The sequence below is a fragment of the Gastrolobium bilobum genome, unplaced genomic scaffold, assembly GCF_033153095.1.
Source record: "Gastrolobium bilobum isolate Gb01-03AN ecotype WA unplaced genomic scaffold, APGP_CSIRO_Gbil_v1 utg5129, whole genome shotgun sequence".
NCBI classification, from domain to species: domain Eukaryota; kingdom Viridiplantae; phylum Streptophyta; class Magnoliopsida; order Fabales; family Fabaceae; genus Gastrolobium; species Gastrolobium bilobum.
This window is the reverse complement of record NW_026897155.1, coordinates 90981-110500: the sequence shown is the minus strand read 5'-3', so window position 1 is coordinate 110500 and position 19520 is coordinate 90981. Positions and strand designations below refer to the sequence as shown.

Here is a 19520-nt window from a genome sequence, read left to right as displayed (position 1 = left end):
ATTGAATGTGCACACTCCCTTCATCAAAACCCAATTTTAGAACATGACTGTGAATCTGCTTCCCCAAATGAATGTCTTCAGTTCTACTGCACAAATTCAAGAAACCCACCAATGAACGAACCGGTGGTCGAAGATTTACCCGGGTACACCCCTCCTTACCCGGGCAAATACTTCAAGCAATTTCTCAGTGCGAAGAACAATACCTGGGTACACCCCTCCCTACCCGGGTATTTTTTTGAAAATTTTTGTCTACCCGGGTAGGGAGGGGTGTACCCGGGTAGGCTTGGTGGTCAACGGTCAAAATTAGTGTTATATTTTTTGAAGGGGTTAAATTTTTGAAATAGTTTATAATCAAGGTCAAATCGGTAATTAATTAATAATAAAAGGTTACAAGGGTGAAAAAGCCTTGATATGACATCTGATTACTGTTGACTGAGTATTATACCTTAAACGCTTTATAAATTTTTAATAGACAATGGCTTACACTTTATATTGCTTGAACTGTAATTGCGTTATTGGCTATCAGCAATTTTAGAATAAGTCTTCTTGCAGTAATAGAAAAATAGACGTATAAGGTTTTAAGGATGCTGTCGAGAAGCTTCTAAATCACACATATTGTTCTCTGCAACTGCACTAGTTGGCTGCTGCGTTGGTAAATATGCGAAAAAAAAAAAAAAAAACAGAGAGAGGAAGAACCATATAAGTGAACTTCAGGGATGTTAAATCCATGGGTATCTTATATGGTTGGCCAGAATCCAGCTGAACAATACTAATCATCTTCCATTTGCTTGCTAGGCAGATGTAGTTGATTGTATTAAGAATTGCCTGTTTGGAATCTTGCTTATTATTAAGTGAGGCAGAATTAGTAAGGGGGTAACCATAGATAAAGAGAAGGAAAATTAGAATTGCCTAACTCATTTGGGTGCTAGTTGATATTGCATATTACATTGGATTAGGTTTTGGGAACATGATGAGTAAGACTAAGTGATTATTGATAACATCTAATTGCACTCTGGCATTTCCTTCTAGTCTGTTTCCAACCAGAATTCTTATAGCAATCAAGATATTTCCAAGTGTTTTGGTTTGCCGCTAATATAACTAATCAATTTAACTAATTATAAATTACCTCTGTTTTGATTGGATACTCTACAGATTTCCTTTTGATTATTTAGTTGAAAATTGGTTAAACTAAGGAGTTGTATTGGATTGAGATTTCAAAGGATTTTAATGAATTATTTTTGGACAAAAAAATCCATTGGTATTCAATTAGGATTTTAATGAATTAAAAAAAGTCATGTGATATTCGATTAGGATTTTAAAAGATTATTTTAGAGTCCGTCCAAATTCATTGGTATTCAATCAAGATTTTAAAAAATGGAAAAACAATCTTGTGGTATTCAAAAATCTAACGATTTTAATGAATTTTCTATTGGTGTGGATTTTTTAGTAAGAAATATAAATATGATGCCTCTCTCACAATCTCACACTAATCCCTAGGATTTCGTGAGATTTGTCTATTGAAGTGTTTTCCTCTTCTTTTGCTAGGTCGACCCGCTCGAAATCGGGTTCCGCATGGAAGTTTCGTCAAAACTCAAAAAAAACATATTTTTGAGCAATTTTCATCACAAAACAACCCAGAAACAACAAACCAACGAGATTTTAATATAATATATCTCAAAAATAACATATTTTTGAGCCATTTTTTAGAAATTTTGAAAGTTTAAAAAGTGATTTTTCAAGCTATGGGTCGCAACTTTTCTTGGCACAAAAATGTGTGATTTTTGTATTAAAAACAATATAAAAAGTGGGAAAATAATAGGGAAACTAAAACCCTCAAATAAATTTTTGTTTTACATCAATGAAACAATATCAATTTAAAGAAAGATTGAAACTTTCATAATATGAACTTTATATTTCGTAATAATATATTCATGAACGAAATTCTTTCACTATAGGAAACGATTTCAAACAATTTTTATGTTAATAGATCACTAAAAACTTATTTTTCAAAAGCCCCAAAGCAATTTAAGGTTTCCATGTATTGATTGAAAAATATTTGAGAAATTTTCTAAACTCTCGTGTAATAAAACTCAAAAATTCTGATTCGAAATTTTCTTAGAATATTCAATGAAAATATGCATATGATATATGGTTAGTGTAAAGAACCTTGGGATACACCACTCCAAAAGCTAGCTCGGAGGGTGGGAGTGCCCAAGGCCTTATAAACTCCACATTACAACCAATGTGGGACTATATATCTCAACACGCCCCCTCACGCAAGAGCCCTTTGGGCTAGAAGCGTGGAATTGCACAGGCCCAATTTTTGGTTTACCTTTTTGTGCTTTTTATTTTAATTCCGCTTCAAAGTGGGGGGCCGTGAGGACGAAACTCGTGATCTTATGGTCACTCAAGCTCTGATACCATGCAAAGAACCTTGGGATACACCACCCCAAAAGCTAGCTCAAAGGGTGGAGTGCCCAAGGCCTTATAAAGGCCATATTAGTTGCCCATCCAATCAATGTGGGACTATATATCTCAAAACGCCCCCTCACGCAAGAGCCCTTTAGGCTAGAAGCGTGAAAATCGCATAGGCCCATTATTTTTTGGTTTACCTTTTGTGCTTTTTCTTTTAATTCCACTTTAAAGTGGGAAGCGGTGAGGGCTCAAGCTCTTATACCATGTAAAGAACCTTGGGATACACCACCCCAAAAGCTCGCTCGAAGGGTGGGAGTGCCCAAGGCCTTATAAACTCCACATTACAACCAATGTGGGACTATATATCTCAACACGCCTCCTCACGCAAGAGCCCTTTGGGCTAGAAGTGTGGAATTGCACATGCCCAATTTTTTGTTTATCTTTTTGTGCTTTTTATTTTAATTCCACTTGAAAGTGGGGGGCCGTGAGGACCAAACTCGTGATCTTATGGTCACTCAAGCTCTGATACCATGTAAAGAACCTTGGGATACACCACCCCAAAAGCTAGCTCAAAGGGTGTGAGTGCCCAAGGCCTTATAAAGGCCATATTAGTTTCCCATCCAATCAATGTGGGACTATATATCTCAATACGCCCCCTCACGCAAGAGCCCTTTAGGCTAGAAGCGTGGAAATTGCACAGGCCCATTTTTTTTTTGGTTTACCTTTTGTGCTTTTTCTTTTAATTCCACTTTAAAGTGGGAGGCGGTGAGGGCTTAAGCTCTGATACCATGTAAAGAACCTTGGGATACACCACCCCAACAGCTAGCTCGAAGGGTGGGAGTGCCCAAGGCCTTATAAACTCCACATTACAACCAATGTGGGACTATATATCTCAACACGCCCCCTCACGCAAGAGCCCTTTGGGCTAGAAGCGTGGAATTGCACAGTTAGAAAACTCTCATCGCGTAGAACAAAAACCCCAAGGTTTTCAAGATCAGTTGCAAAAAATTCCAAACGAAATTTTATCATTAACTTTAGGTTTTAAAAAAAATTGGGTCTTATAATCATATATGCATAGCTTTGATACCAAATGAAGAAGATAATTTTCAACTCATTGGTCAAACCCAAGAGCAGAAACGAGAAAATGTTAATGCATGGAGGACTAGTATAACTTTAGATATGTGAAAAGTTTTTGTTTAATAATTTTGAATGTTTGTTAAAAAATATATTATGTTTTACTGATTGAGAAAATTATATTAGGTTTTACTTTTTTTTTATTAATTGTATTGCATTTCTTTGTTATTTTTTATGGGGAAGGTTATACTTAGAACCTATTTTTGTTTACAACCTTTTACAATCATATCTTAACCGTTGATTTCCGTCAATCAACAGTTATTATTTTAGCAAATCAAACTCGTTAATTAATATTTAATTTACAATGAATGATAATCGTTGATTGACGGAAATAAACGGTTAAGATATAGTTGTAAAATGTTATAAACAAAAATAAGTTGTAAGTATAACCTTCCCCTTTTTTATTGACTCTTGTAATTTTGAATATTTGTTAAAAACTCATATGGTTTTTTAAAATCTTATAAATCCATTTTTTCCTTTCAAATCTTATAAATTCTATTAAAATCCTTTAAAATCAAATTTTACCAAATATTAATTGCAAAAAGTCTTTTAAAAAAGTCTTTAAGGTCCCTCAATTTCTAAATAGTCTTTTAAAATCTATAAGATTTTTATCTCAAAAAAAGTCTTTTAAAATTTTAATCCAATACACCCCTGTTAGTGTATGAGACCCTGCCATCTCAACACCCATCGCTTGACCAGCATCCTTCGTGTCCTCACCTTCCGGAGTCCACTTCCTCGTTTGTGGGACCTTATTTGTGCTGATTGGTGTTCTATTCGACTTGAGGAAATTTCAGGCCTCAGATCCTATCACTGATCTCTTAAGTGAGTGTTTCTTTCTTGTTTATGATAGTTTAATGCTTGCACTTCCTCATGTGTGGATTGCAAGTTTGGCTATTCTGTTGTTACATATTTTTTATGAAGTATAAAATTTTAATGGATGTACTCTTGTTTTGTTGGTTTTATGAATATTGGTTGCTTGTGTTGTGTCTGAACTATTTTTAGGACTTCCCATTGTTATATATTTCTATTTTGCTTCGTTCCTTCGACTACGATATGCTTCCTTTCCATTAATTTCAAATGCACCCCAAATGCTTGATAAAATAGATAACGTGATGCTATAAACTATAATTAGTCTCTGAGACTCTGCCATCTCAACACCCATCGCTTGACCAGCCCTATTTCGTGTGACCCTGATACAGTCGTATCGAAAGAAGGAGAAGAAGAGAGCTAGAAGGAACTTGGAAAAGGAAAACTTCTGTATTATTATCAATGCCCCTTCATTTACATTCAATATGTATTTATATGAATGGTTTTACACAAATCACAATTCTGTTACACGTATCTGTACAACAATCAACCGTCCCTCCTACGTGTCAACTTATAACTAATCCACCGCTTAACTAGCTTCCCCTGTTTCCTTGTGATTTACAAGCGTAATCTTTCATCCAGATTGGAGTCTCCTTCCTTCTAACTGGTCTACTGGATTTGTTGGTGTCTGCAATTGGGCTTCCCATGATTGGGCTTGCGTCTTTATTCGCTGGGCCTGTAACAACTACACCCTCCCTTAGAGAGACCTTGTCCTCAAGGTCTAAGTCTGGGTAGGCAGCCTTTAAATCTTTAGCTGATTCCCAGGTGGCATCTTCAGGTACGGTATCAGCCCATTGGACTAAGTGCTGCAACTGAGATTTTCCCTGTACATCAACCGATCGTGAAGCCAAAATGGCAAGGGGTTGTTGAACTGGTTTGTTGCCAAGACTATGTGGTGGAAGTGGAGTGAAATGCACACCTGGTGTTCCACGAAATGGCTTCAAACAAGAGATATGGAAGGTAGGGTGGATTTTGGATGTGGCTGGCAAATCGAGTTGATAAGCAACAGGGCTTATCACCTTTTTAATACTGAATGGACCATAAAATCGTTTGGCTAATTTCTGGTGTGAACGGCGAACAACAGAAAGCTGACGATAAGGCTGCAGTTTGACTAAGACTTGATCACCCTCAGCAAGGAGTAAATCACGACGGTGCCTATCAGCTTGATTTTTCATCCGGTTTTGAGCCCGCAACAGATTTTCTTTAAGATGGGATATGATGTCATTCCTTTGGCATAAGAGTGTGTCTAAGGCTTCAACCTTGAATAGTCCTCGAGGGTAAAAAGGAATAGAGGTAGGTACCCTCCCATAAACCGCTTGGAATGGGGACATTCCGATTGAAGAATGAACTGAAGAGTTATAATGAAGTTCAGCCCAACAGAGGAAAGAAGACCAGCTGTGATGTTGTTCTGCACAAAAAGCCCGTAAGTATTGTTCCAAGTAGCGATTGGTCACCTCCGATTGTCCATCCGTCTGTGGATGATAACTAGAACTGTGCTTGAGTTTGGTGCCACTCAGGGAAAACAACTTCTGCCAAAATGAGCTCATGAATATCGGGTCCCTATCAGATACCAAGGAACGAGGGAACCCATGAAGCTTGACAATGTTTTCACAAAATGCCTTAGCTACAATTGCTGCTGTAAAGGAATGGCCCAAGCCAATGAAATGAGCATATTTTGATAACCTATCCACAACAACTAAAACAACAGAAAGACCATGAGATGGAGGCAAGCCAGTGATGAAGTCTAAAGAAAGGTCTTCAAATATGGCTTCGGGTATAGGTAATGGATGGAGTAATCCCCAGGGTGTTGCAGTACTTGTCTTTATTTGTTGACAAATGATGCATTGTTGCACAAATTTTGTAACATCCTTCCTCATATGCTGCCAATGGAAAGAAGCAGATAAGCGAAGGAAAGTTCGTAGGGAACCAGCATGCCCCCCCAAAGGAGTGGAATGAGCTTCCTCAATCAATTCAGCCTTCAATTTGGATTTGGATCCAACAAAAAATCGTCCTTTATGATACAGAATGCCATCTTTTGTAGAGAAGGAGGGATCAACCAAAACACCACTAGCCAACTGTTGGTGTAAACTAATTAACTCTGGATCTGTCAGATTCTCAGATTTAATACTATCGAGAACTCCAAATTGTGGCTCCGAATACAAAGGCAACAAAGAACCAACATCAGTAGGCTCAAACTGCCTTGACAATGCATCAGCAACTATATTGGACGAACCAGGTTTATACTCAATAGAAAAGGAATAACCAAGGAGTTTATGCACATACCTATGTTGTTCTGGTGTTTGTATGGTTTGGGACAACAACTCCCTAATACTTTGATGATCTGTCCGTACCAGAAAATGAGCTCCAAGCAAATAGTGCCGCCATTTTTTGACTGCCTCAGTGATGGCATATAATTCCCGAACATATGTAGAAGCTTTGGACAATCGGAGGCCTAACTTCTTGCTAAAAAAAGATATAGGCTTGTTATACTGAAGGAGCACAGCTCCAATGCCTACACAAGAAGCATCGGTCTCAACAATGAATGGAGAAGAAAAATCTGGTAAGGCTAAAACAGGAGTGGAGCTCATAGCCAATTTCAATTTGCAAAAAGCCTCATTTGCTGCAGGGGTCCAATTCACTTTATCCGATTTCAAGATATCAGTAAGTGGAGATGCAATGACAGCATAGTGATTGACAAACTTTCTATAATAGCCAGTTAACCCAAGGAAAGCCCGAAGTTGTTTAATAGAATTGGGTTGTGGCCAGTCAACCATTGCAGCTACCTTCTTGGGGTCTGCCTTAACACCATCAACACAAACAATATGCCCCAAATATGAAATCTCAACCACTCCAAAGGCACACTTACCTAACTTGACCAAGAAATTATGTTGATGCAGACATTGAAGAGCAATTCTTAAATGCTGGACATGATCAGAAAATGAAGGACTGTATATAAGAATGTCGTCAAAAAATACTATGACAAATTTCCTCAAATAAGGTCGAAAGATGTGGTTCATAGCTGATTGAAAGGTTGCAGGAGCATTTGTGAGCCCAAAAGGCATCACAAGGAACTCATAATGCCCTTCGTGAGTTCGAAAAGCTGTTTTGGAAACATCTTGAGGAGACATCCGTATTTGGTGGTAACCAGCCCGAAGATCCAATTTGCTAAACACTGCAGCACCCAATAACTCATCTAGCAATTCATCAATGGTGGGAATAGGAAATCTGTCTGGAATTGTCAAAGCATTCAAAGCTCTGTAATCTATGCACATGCGCCAGGTACCATCTTGCTTCTTTACTAACAAAACAGGAGAAGAGAACGGGCTCTTGCTATGCTGTATAAAACCTGCAGAAAGAAGATCAGAAACTTGGCTCTCCAATTCAGATTTTTGATGGTGAGGAAATCTATAAGGTTTCACATTAACTGGTTTAGTTCCATCCATTAGATGAATTGAGTGCTCCATTCCTCGAAAAGGAGGCAGGATTTGAGGGGATTGGAAAACAGCCCTACATTCCAGCAAAATACTCCATAATACTGGATTAAGTGTTTGTCTAATAGCTTCCAATTCAGATTGCAGCTTCTCTTCCTGTGAAGCAAGAATGGTTGTTGACAGCAAGCAACAAGAGGCTTGATCCACACTAACATCAATGGAAAACTCCCTGGGAGCATTGCCACCTTGCAGCTTAATCCATGTACCCTCCTTGAAAAATTCCATGGATTGAGTGACATAATCATGGGTCACTCTACCCAAACCTGCCAACCATGTCATACCCAGAACGATACTCAAATCCTGCAAGTCTAACACCCATAAGTCAACCATAAACGAATGGTTCTGAACTGTCAAGGGAACCATGTTACATCTTTTATCACAAAATAAAAATTCTCCATTGCCCATAAAAACTTTCATTCCCTTGGAATGACTCATGGGAATCTGCAATTTGGTAACTAACTCCCGATTGATGAAGTTGTGAGAGCTGCCAGAATCTACCAAAACACTGACCTTGTGATCACCAACACATGCATCCAGAATCAAGGCTCGATTATTACAAGAGCTTGCCAATGAGAACATAGTAGCCTCTGAGGTAGGTGGTGGAATGGTTGCAGGAGTAGCATCCGTAGGGGACCAAAGAATTTCTTCCTCCAACTCTTGCTGGTCATCCTCAATCTCACCAAGTAAAAGGAACATTTTTGCTTTGCACCTGTGTTTGGAATTCCACCTTTCCTCACACGTGAAACATAGACCAAGTTCTCTTTTCCGGGCAATTTCTTCAGGTGAGAGCTTTTTGAAAGGTACTGTGGAAGAGTTAGATGATAAAGGTTTGGTTGGGTTATTTAGTGGGGTAGGTGTAGTGAAATTGGAAGAAGAATGTGTTTTAGACAATAGGGTATGGTTACTGGTAGAGGAAAAAGAATTTCTCTTTTGGTTTGAAACTAGTGATGAACGCAATTGTTCATGATGAGTATCTAAAGCATATGCCAATTGCATAGCCTGATGAAGGGATTTAGGCCATTGAAGCTGAATGGCTCCTCTAAGATCAGGTTGAAGGCCCGAAATGAAGAAGCTCATTAACACATCATCACTAAATCCTGGAACCTGATTCAGTAAAGATTCAAAGTCTCGGATATAGTCCATCAAAATACCTGATTGGGACAGTTTGGAGAGGGATCCTTTGAGATCCACAAAAGCTGAGGCTCCAAACCTTTGGCGTAAGGCACCAGCAAAATCATCCCATTGAGAAATCAATCCTGTAGTAAACATCCATTGAAACCAAGGTGATGCTTGCCCGTCCATTTTCATACCCGCAAGCTGAACCTTCATGCATGGAGGAACATTGTGCATTTGGAAGAACATTTCAGCCTTGAAAATCCAGTTATTAGGGTCCGAACCCGTAAACAAGGGAATGTCAACCTTGATGGATTTCAAAACTCTTTGCTCTGGTGTTTCGGCGAAACGAAAAGGAGGAACGCCTGAATCAGCAGTGGAACCGTGATTCTTTGAACTAGGTGGTGTAGAACTATGGGTCTTCATGATGAATTCTCGGAGTCGAGCATCCAAACCCAGAACAGATTCTGTTAGCTGATCCAACTTCTGAGTGAGATCAGAACGAGTGGTGTTGATTTCCGACTTGAATTCGGTTCTCAATTCATCGGCAAGTTCCTGAACTTTCATTGTGAACTCAGTGAAAGCACCAGATGATACAGTCGTATCGAAAGAAGGAGAAGAAGAGAGCTAGAAGGAACTTGGAAAAGGAAAACTTCTGTATTATTATCAATGCCCCTTCATTTACATTCAATATGTATTTATATGAATGGTTTTACACAAATCACAATTCTGTTACACGTATCTGTACAACAATCAACCGTCCCTCCTACGTGTCAACTTATAACTAATCCACCGCTTAACTAGCTTCCCCTGTTTCCTTGTGATTTACAAGCGTAATCTTTCATCCAGATTGGAGTCTCCTTCCTTCTAACTGGTCTACTGGATTTGTTGGTGTCTGCAATTGGGCTTCCCATGATTGGGCTTGCGTCTTTATTCGCTGGGCCTGTAACAGACCCCATGCATAATCATGCATTCTTTAATGCACATAAATATTACATTGTGCATGAACGATGTATAATCATGCATGATTATGCATGAAGGATGCATAATCATGCATGATAATGCAATGAATACAAAAGCATAGAATGATGCATGATTATGCATCAAGTATTTCTTGTCTAAAAAATGAGAATACTTCATTAAAGCATGGGAGCTAATGTGTTTATATGCATCTTTCATGATCCTTCAATGTACGTAATATTACACTGTGCATAATCAAGCATTGAAGGATGCATGATTATGTATCAATGATGCACATAAATACATTAGCTCTCATGCTTTAATCAAATATTCTCTGTTTTTAAGACACCAGTACTTGATGCATTATCATGCATCCTTCAGCATAGGTGCTTATTGGGTATCCTATACTTACTTATCACTCAATTGAATTTAGTCCATGCATGACACCAAGTTCTATTGCCAAGTTGTTTGGTTTGTTACAAAATGAAATTTCGTCACACGAAGAAAAACCTTCTCCATCTGAAGAGGAAAAGGATGTTCTTGTTAACATCTTTTTTTGTTCGCAATTCGAGTTGGGATCCGCAGCCGAGAACTCCGATAACGAGGTTGAGGAGGATAGGAAATAATCAGGTGATAACTCGAAGAATCATTTTAATAGAATATGGAATGAAGAAGATGAGATTGTGATTCTCAATGGTATGATTGAGTTCACTTCCAAGACTTGCTCGGACCCGCTTAAGCAGCTCAATGAATTTTTCAGTTTCGTGAAGGGGTCGCTTCAGCTGGATGCTTCCGTTTTCCAATTAGAAAAGAAGATTCGAAGGTTGAAGAAGAAGTTTATCAACAATGTAGAAAAGGGGAAGAAACATAAACCTCACGAGCATAGGTTATTTGAATTATCTAAAAATATTTGGGCCAGTGAAGTTGCCGAAAAGGAAGATAGTAATAGTAACTCTGCCACTTCTTCACAGATTTCAAAACCTGAAACAAATGTGGTTTTCAATGAAATGATTAGGTTTATAAACAATGGTAGTATGTTGAATGAGAATGTGATAAGGGGGAGACTAGAATTAGTGGGAGAATCAAAGAGGGAAGAGTTGGAGGTGGGGTGGAGTGCATTGCTAGCTAAAAAGTTAGAATTGTTTGCGAAACGTGCACGACTGATAAAGGATCAAACTAGGTTGATGTTGGAGGCGCACAAGTCATCAAACCATTAGCCTTTTGGATTATCTTTATAATTTTGTGTTAACTGTGTAGTTATTGATATTAAGCAGATATACCGTGCTACCGTAGACGTTTGATTTGAACCTCCGCACTCATAGTGAAGTTTAATTTAGAAATCACATTATTATTCTGTCTTGGATTTGGCACTACTTGACATTCTATACTGAACTGCACTCTAAATCTTTTATATATATTAGCGATTAAATATTTAACTTGACTTTGCATTGCTGACCTGTTTTACCAGTATTTGTGGGTCAGATTTGTGCTTCTATGCAAGGATAAGTATACTGTCTTGGAAAAAAATTGATTCTTGAACCTACCCTTCGGTCCAAGTTTAATCTAGAATGATTTAAGGCTAGTAGGGACTTTCATTAGATGACCTGAACTACCTATTTAGCCTGATATTTTTCTGGTTAGAACAAAAATGAAGTATTCTTTATGTTGTTATTATTAAATAACCTACCTTATATAAGTAGTAAAAAGAAAGGATGTAGATTATTTTCAATTCTCGTTTTTAAAACAACAATCATATTTATTTATAGGCACATTAAATAAAAACAAAGCATGCATTAAGTTTAAAAGATTATCAAGTTCAAGTGATGAACAAGAGCTGAGACTTTTAAATCAGCGAGAAATTCTTTCGATACCTACATCTTCGTGTGACCCCAATGCTCCTCGCCTTCCGAACTCCACTTCAGCGTTTGCGGGACCCTATCTATGCCGATTGGTGTTCTATTCGACTTGAGGAAATTTCAGGCCCGAGATCCTATCTCTGATCTCTCAAGTGAGTGTTTCTTTCTTGTTTATGATAGGTTAATCCTTGCACTTCCTCCTGTGTGGATTGCAAGTTTGGCTCTTCTGTTGTTACATATGTTTTATGAAGTAGAAATTTCTATTGGATGCACTATTGTTTTATTATTTTTATGAATATTGGTTGCCTGTGTTGTGTCTGAACTATTTTTGGGAATTCACATTGTTATATATTTCTATTTTGCTTCGTTCCTTCGTCTACGATATGCTTCCTTTCCATTGATTTCAAGTGCACCCCAAATGCTTGATAAAATGGGTAAAGTGATGCTATAAACTATAATTAATCTCTGACACTCTGTGTTACACCAGTGAGAAGATCCAAACGTCTACCTAGAAGACCAGTGGCATTAGAAGACTTTGCCACCTAAGAGGAATAGTTAGTTACATGGCATGTGGTTAGTTACATTAGAGGGTATAGGTGTAGTGTAATTGTGTATATAAAACAGAACATTGTATCAGATGAAACTACAGAAATAAAATCTCAATTCTTTTTAGTTCCTATCGTCTCTTTCTCTCTATTAATTAGGGCCATAACCCTAATAGTGGTGCTTTCATTCTAGAACTCACCATGGGAGTTCGCGAATTATCCGAAGAGTTGGTGTCCTTTCAGCAACAAATGGATTCCAATCTGGATGAAATTAGGAATCAAGCGGCTGATACCTGTTCGCAAATAGCTCTTTTGATTTCTCTGATGCAGCAGTTACAAGAAACAGTGTTATCAGCTATCGGCCATTCATGAGAATCACCTCACTGCAACTCTCTTGGCGGTACTGTTTCTTCGTCTTCTCAGCCTCCGACGAAGCACAACATGGTGGATTAGCGTTCCTTACTTAAAGGAATCCGAATGGAGATACCTCCCTTTAATGGCAGCGATACAAATATATGGATTTTTAAGGCGGAGTTGTTCTTTCATCTTAAACACATACCAGAGGAAGCTAAGGTGGCGTTGGCTAGTTTGCGTATGGAAGGGATGGCTTCTGCATGGTTCCAATGGACGTTTACCAGCGGAACTATTTCATCTTGGAACGATTTTATGGTGGCCTTGAGGCAAAGGTTTGGTGTTTCTGGTTACACGAGTTTAAAAGGGGTTCTATCCAAATTGACCTAGACTTCTACATTACGGGATTACATTCAACGATTTGAAGGATTGGTTAATCAAGTTCCAGGGCTTGATGATGACCTCCTAATGAATTTTTCATCTCTGGGTTACAATCAGAATTAAGAAGCGCAGTACAATTGAGAGAACCTATCTCTCTTCATCAAGCAATTCAACTGGTGTTGGACTACGATGACCATTTTGGAGAACTGAAAGCGTCTTTCCAACCGGTTCAGAAACGAATTTTTCCTAAAGCTGTTTCGCTTGCTGAGGTACCAACAAACCCTTTGCCAATTACATCTAGCACTGCTCAGCCGAATTTACCTTTATCTTTACCCGCACCTTCCACTTTCAAGAAGATTTCCCAAGCAGAGATGCTTAAAAAATGAGAATTGGGCATATGTTTTTATTGTGATGAAAAATGGACGTCTAAACATCGGTGCCGAAACAAATTGATGCTGTTTGTTGGCAATGAAGATGTGGTTGATCCAGATGATAAGGAGGAACAGATAATTTGGCAAGCTGATGTCAGTGGTAAGGAATCTCGATATGCTTCTTTGCACTCTTTATCTGCACATGATCATCTACGTTCCTTGTCTTTTGTCACTCATATTAAAGATGAAGAAGTGTCAGTCTTGGTAGACTCAGGGAGTACACATAATTTCATTCAGAGGCAATTGGCTAGTCAACTTGGGTTGCCAATGGTTCATGTTCAAAGAATAAGAGTTTTCTTGGGCAATGGTGAATTTTTGGTGGCTGATAAAAAATGTTTGCAGGTTCCACTTAAGATACAAGGTCATTGTTTCCTTGTTGACTTATGGGTATTAGATCTCACTAACCTCAGTGTTGTCCTTGGCATGCCTTGGTTAGAATTGTTGGGACGAGTCACTCACGATTATGTTCACAAGTCAATGGAATTCTGTTAGGAGGGTAAACCCATTTGTTTGGTTGGTATTAAGGAGGACCACACAAAGATCCAATTCCACAGTAGCTGTAATCTGTTGTAAACATCTCCGTTGAATGAGACTGTGGAGGACAATTCGGTGGGTAGCCCAACTATCATGGAAGAAGTTACAGCTCTTGAAGGGTCTGTTCATCCTTCTCTTTGGCCAATTCTGGTTCGGTTCCAACAGGTTTTCTCTCTTCCTAAAGGATTACCTCCTTTTCGTGGCCTTGATCATTCTATTCATCTCATTGATAAGGTGCAACCCATCAATGTTAAACCTTATCGATATGCATATCATAAAAAATCTGAAATTGAGCAACAGGTTTCTGATTTGTTACAAGCTGGCTTCATCCAACATTCCCAGAGTCCCTTTTCTTCACCAGTTCTTCTTGTCAAAAAATAAGACAATTCATGGCGTCTTTGTATTGATTACAAAGCTCTTAATTCTGTTACAATTAAAGGCCGATTTCTCATTCCCACAATTGATGAGCTTTTGGACGAATTAGGTGCTTCATAAGTCTTCTCCAAGTTGGACCTTCGTGCTGGATATCATCAAATTCGCATTCTCCCATCCGATGTGGCCAAGACAGCATTCCGCACACATGAAGGCCACTATGAATTCTTAGTTATGCCTTTTGGCTTAACTAATGCCCCAGCAACATTTCAAGCAATTATGAATCATCTCTTTAAACCCTTCCTTCGCAGGTTTATAATTGTATTTTTTTATGACATATTAATCTTTAGTAAATCGGTGGAGGAGCATGCTCAGCATCTTGAGTTAGCTTTGGATTGTTTGTTGCGTAATAGATTTTTTGTCAAGCTTAGTAAGTGCTCTTTTGGTTTGGAAATGATTGAATATTTGGGTCATGTAGTAGGCAAAAATGGTGTTGTTGCAGACCCCAAAAAAATTTCAGCCATGATAAATTGGCCTATTCCTAAGAATTTGAAACAGTTAAGGGGATTTTTGGGACTTACAGGCTACTATCGACGTTTTTTCCGATGCTATGCTTCCTTGGCATTACCACTGACTGAGCTACTTAAAGGGTCAACACCATTTGTTTGGTCTGAAGCTGCTGGAGCATTTATTAAATTGAAAGAAGCAATGGCAAACACTCCAGTACTGAGTTTGCCTAATTTTGGAGAGAAATTTATCATAGAAACAGATGCATCTATTTCGGGCATTGGTGCTGTTCTCTTGCAGCATGATCATCCCATTTCATACTTTAGTAAGAAATTGGGTTATCGTATGGCTAATGCTTCCACATACATCCGAGAATTATATGCTATCACTTCAGCTGTTAAGCGTTGCGCCAATACTTATTGGGATCTCAATTTATTATTAGAACTGACCAACGGAGCATTAAGGAATTTCTGACACAAACGATCCACACACCTGAACAGCAGAGGTATTTGTGTAAACTCATGGGATATTCTTTTCACATTGAGTACAAGCCAGGTCGTACTAATATAGTTGCAGATGCTCTTTCACGTGTGTTTGATGAAGGTGCCTTGCAAACACTCTTATCTGAGCCTCAATTTGATTTGTTGGGTACTATTAAGCAACAAAATGATTCGGATCCTGTTTTAATTCAATTACATCAGCAACTACGTGATCAACCTGCTAGCCTACCTGATATGCACTGTCGAGATGGCATCTTATTTCATAAGAAGAGATATTTCCTTAGCCCCACTTCATCTCTGATTCCCACTTTGCTTTCGGAGGCTCACAGTTCCTTGATTGGTGGTCATGCTGGTGTGGCTCGCACTTTTCTTCGACTATCTACAAATTTCTTTTGGAGTACAATGCGCAAGGATGTACAACATTTTGTTAGTAGCTGCTTGACATGTCAGCAAGTGAAGTATGAAACTTCAAAAATGGCAGGCCTACTGCAGCCTCTTCAATTACCTGAGGGTGTTTTTGAAGACCTCTTAATGGACTTCATAGTTGGGCTGCCTTCTTCTAAAGGGTACACTACTATTATGGTTATCATTGATAGGCTGTCGAAATTTGCATTTTTTGGTCACTTGTCTTCTTCTTATACTGCTGTTTCAGTTGCTCACTTGTTCTGTGACTTGGTGGTTAGAAATAATGGATTTCCTCGTTCTATTCTTTCTGATCGGGATCCTATATTTGTTAGCAAATTTTGGACCCATCTTTTCAGTCTTAGTGGAACCAAATTGAGAACTTCATCCTCTTACCATCCACAGACAGATGGTCTTACTGAGGTCACCAACAGGTATGTGGAATAATACCTTCGATCATTCTATTTTAAGCAACCAAAGAGATGGTCCGAATATTTGTGTTGGGCCCAATACCATTATAATTCTGCAGTGCACTCTGCCATTGGAATGTCACCTTATCAGGCTGTGTTTGGCAAACCCCCTATTATGGTTCCTTTTTATCCTCATGGCTTGACTGTTGTTCCTTTATTGGATGTTCTTCTACAGCAACGCAATGACATTCTGGCTCGCTTACGGGTTAATCTTCATCGTGCACAGAACAGAATGAAAACACAATTTGATAGACATCATAGTGAATGCTCTTTTGTTGTAGGTGACAAAGTTTGGTTGAAGCTTCAACCTTACCGCCAAGTTAGCGTCGAAAGGAGAGCTAATCACAAGCTTAGCAAACATTTTTTTTGGCCCTTTTCTGGTTATTAGGAAGCTTGGTCCAGTAGCTTATGAGTTGCAATTACCGACTGGTTCCCAAATACATCCTGTTTTTCATGTGTCTCAGTTGAAGCCATTTATAGCTTCTGCATCAGTTCAATCAAGACCCTTGCCAGCTACTTCAATTGATAATATGCCGGTGGAAGTTCCAGTTGATATTCTGGATGTTCGTTGCACCTTGGTTCGTGGCCAGCCCATGAGGAAGTTGCTAGTTCATTGGTTCAATTCTCTGCCTGCTGAAGCTTCTTGGGTGAGGGAGAGTGAATTTCGCAGCTCTTACCCTTCCTTTGACCTTGAGGGCAAGGTTCCTTTTTAAAGAGGGGAGGAATGTTACACCAGTGAGAAGATCCAAACGTCTACCTAGATGACCAGTGGCATTAGAAGACTTTTCCACCTAAGAGGAATAGTTAGTTACGTGGCATGTGGTTAGTTACATTGTATATGTGTAGTGTAATTATGTATATGAAACAAAACATTGTATCAGATGAAACTACAGAAATAAAATCTCAATTCTTTTCAGTTCCTATCGTCTCTTTCTCTCTGTTAATTAGGGCCATAACCCTAACACTCTGCCATCTCAACACCCATCGCTTGACCAGCCTCCTTCGTGTGACCCCATGCATAATCATGCATTCTTCAATGCACATAAATATTACATTGTGCATGAACGATGCATAATCATGCATGATTATGATGCATAATCATGCATGATTATGCAATAAATACAAAAGCATTGACTGATGCATGATTATGCATCAAGTATTTCTTGTCTCAAAAAAATGGGAATAATTCATTAAAGCATGGGAGCTAATGTGTTTATATGCATACTTCATGCATCCTTCAATGTTTGACTATGCACAATGTAATATTATGTGCATAATCATGCTTGATTATTCATAGTATTTCTTGATTATGCTTGATGCATAATCATGCATCCTTCGACATCAGTGCTTATTGGGTACCCTATACTTACTTATCACTCAATTGAATTCAGTCCATACATGACACCAAGGTCTATTGCCAAGTTGTTTGGTTTGTTACAAAATGAAATTTCATCACACGAAGAAAAACCAGCTTCTCCATCTGAAGAGGAAGAGGATGTTCTTGTTAACATCTTTTTTTGTTCGCAATCCGAGTTGGGATCCACAGCCGAGAACTCCGATAAAGAGGTTGAGGAGGATGGGGGAAAATCAGGTGATGACTTGAAGAGTCAGTTTAAGAGGATATGAAATGAAGAAGATGAGATTGTGGTTCTCAATGGTATGATTGATTTCACTTCCAAGACTGGCTCAGACCCGGTTAAGAAGCTCAATGAATTTTTCAGTTTTGTGAAGGAGTCGCTTCAGCTTGCTTCCGCTTCCCAGCTAGAAAAGAAGATTCGAAGGCCGAAGAAGAAGTTTATCAAAAATGTAGGAAAGGGGAAAAACATAAGCCTCACAAGCATAAGTTATTTGAATTATCTAAAAAGATTTGAGCCAATGAAGCTGCAGAGAAGGAAGGTAGTAGTAGTAACTACGCCACTTCTTCACAAATTTCAAAATCTGAAACAAATGTGGTTTTGAATGAAATGATTTAGTTTATGAACAATGGTAGTATGTTGAATAAGAATGTGATAAGAGGGAGACTATAATTAGTGGGAGAATCAAAGAAGGCAGAGTTGGGGGTGCAGTGGAATGCATTGCTAGCTGAAGAGTTAGAATTGTTTGCGAAGCGTGCACAATTGATAGAGGATCAAACTAGGTTGATGTTGGAGGCTCACAAGTCATCAAACCATTAGCCTTTTGGATTATCTTTATAATTTTGTGTTTATTGTGTAATTATTGATATTAAGCAGATATACTGTGCTACCGTAGAAGTTTGATTTGAACCTCCGCACTCATAGTGAAGTCTAATTTAGAAATCATATTATTATTCTGTCTTGGATTTGGCACTACTTGACATACTATACTGAACTACCCTTTTATTTATATAAGTGATTAAATATTTAACTTGACTTTGCATTGCTGACCTGTTTTACCAGTATTTGTGGGTGTGATTTGTGCTTCTATGCAAGGATAAGTATATTGTCCTGAAAAAAAAATTGATTCTTGAACCTACCCTTTCGTCCAAGTTTAATCTAGAATGATTTAAGGTTGGTAGGGACATTCATTGGATGACCTGAACTACCTATTTAGCCTAATATTTTTCTGGTTAGAACAAAATTGAAGTATTTTTTATATTGGTATTATTAAATAACTTACCTTATCTGATCAAATTACCTTAGAACTTTACCCTACCTGATCACATATAAGTAGTAAAAAGAAAGGATGTAGATTCTTTTCAATTATTGTTTTTAAAACAACAATCATATTTATTCATAGGCACATTAAGTAAAATCAAAGCATGCATTAAATTTAAAAGATTACCAAGTTCAAGTGATGAATAAGAGCTGAGACATTTAATTCAGCGAGAAATTCTTTCGATACCTACATCTTCGTGTGACCCTTATGCTACTCTCCTTCCGAACTCCACTTCAGCTTTTGCGAGACCTTATGTATGCCGATTGGTGTTCTGTTCGACTTGAGGAAATTTCAGGCCCCATATCCTATCTCTGATCTCTTAAGTGAGTGTTTCTTTCTTGTTTATGATAGGTTACTCCTTGCACTTCCTCCTGTGTGGATTGCAATTTTATTACATATGTTTTATGAAGTAGAAATTTCTATTGGATGCACTATTGTTTTGTTATTTTTATGAATATTGGTTGCGTGTGTTGTGTCTGAACTATTTTTGGGACTTCCCATTGTTATATATTTCT

The 19520-nt window shown here is 38.3% G+C and overlaps 1 protein-coding gene across 1 annotated transcript; it reads left to right on the top strand.

Moving 5' to 3' along the window:
• Positions 1–10678: 10678 nt before the first annotated feature.
• On the top strand, positions 10679–11197 carry LOC133304554 (probable transcription factor At1g61730). Its single transcript, XM_061504600.1, has one exon. It carries the CDS (start codon positions 10679–10681, stop codon positions 11195–11197), a length of 519 nt encoding a protein of 172 aa, XP_061360584.1.
• The last annotated feature ends 8323 nt before the right edge of the window (positions 11198–19520 follow it).

Coding starts and splice junctions, on each gene's coding strand:
- LOC133304554 (XM_061504600.1), top strand. CDS start 10,679: ATGATTGAGTTCACTTCCAAGACTTGCTCGGACCCGCTTAAGCAGCTC.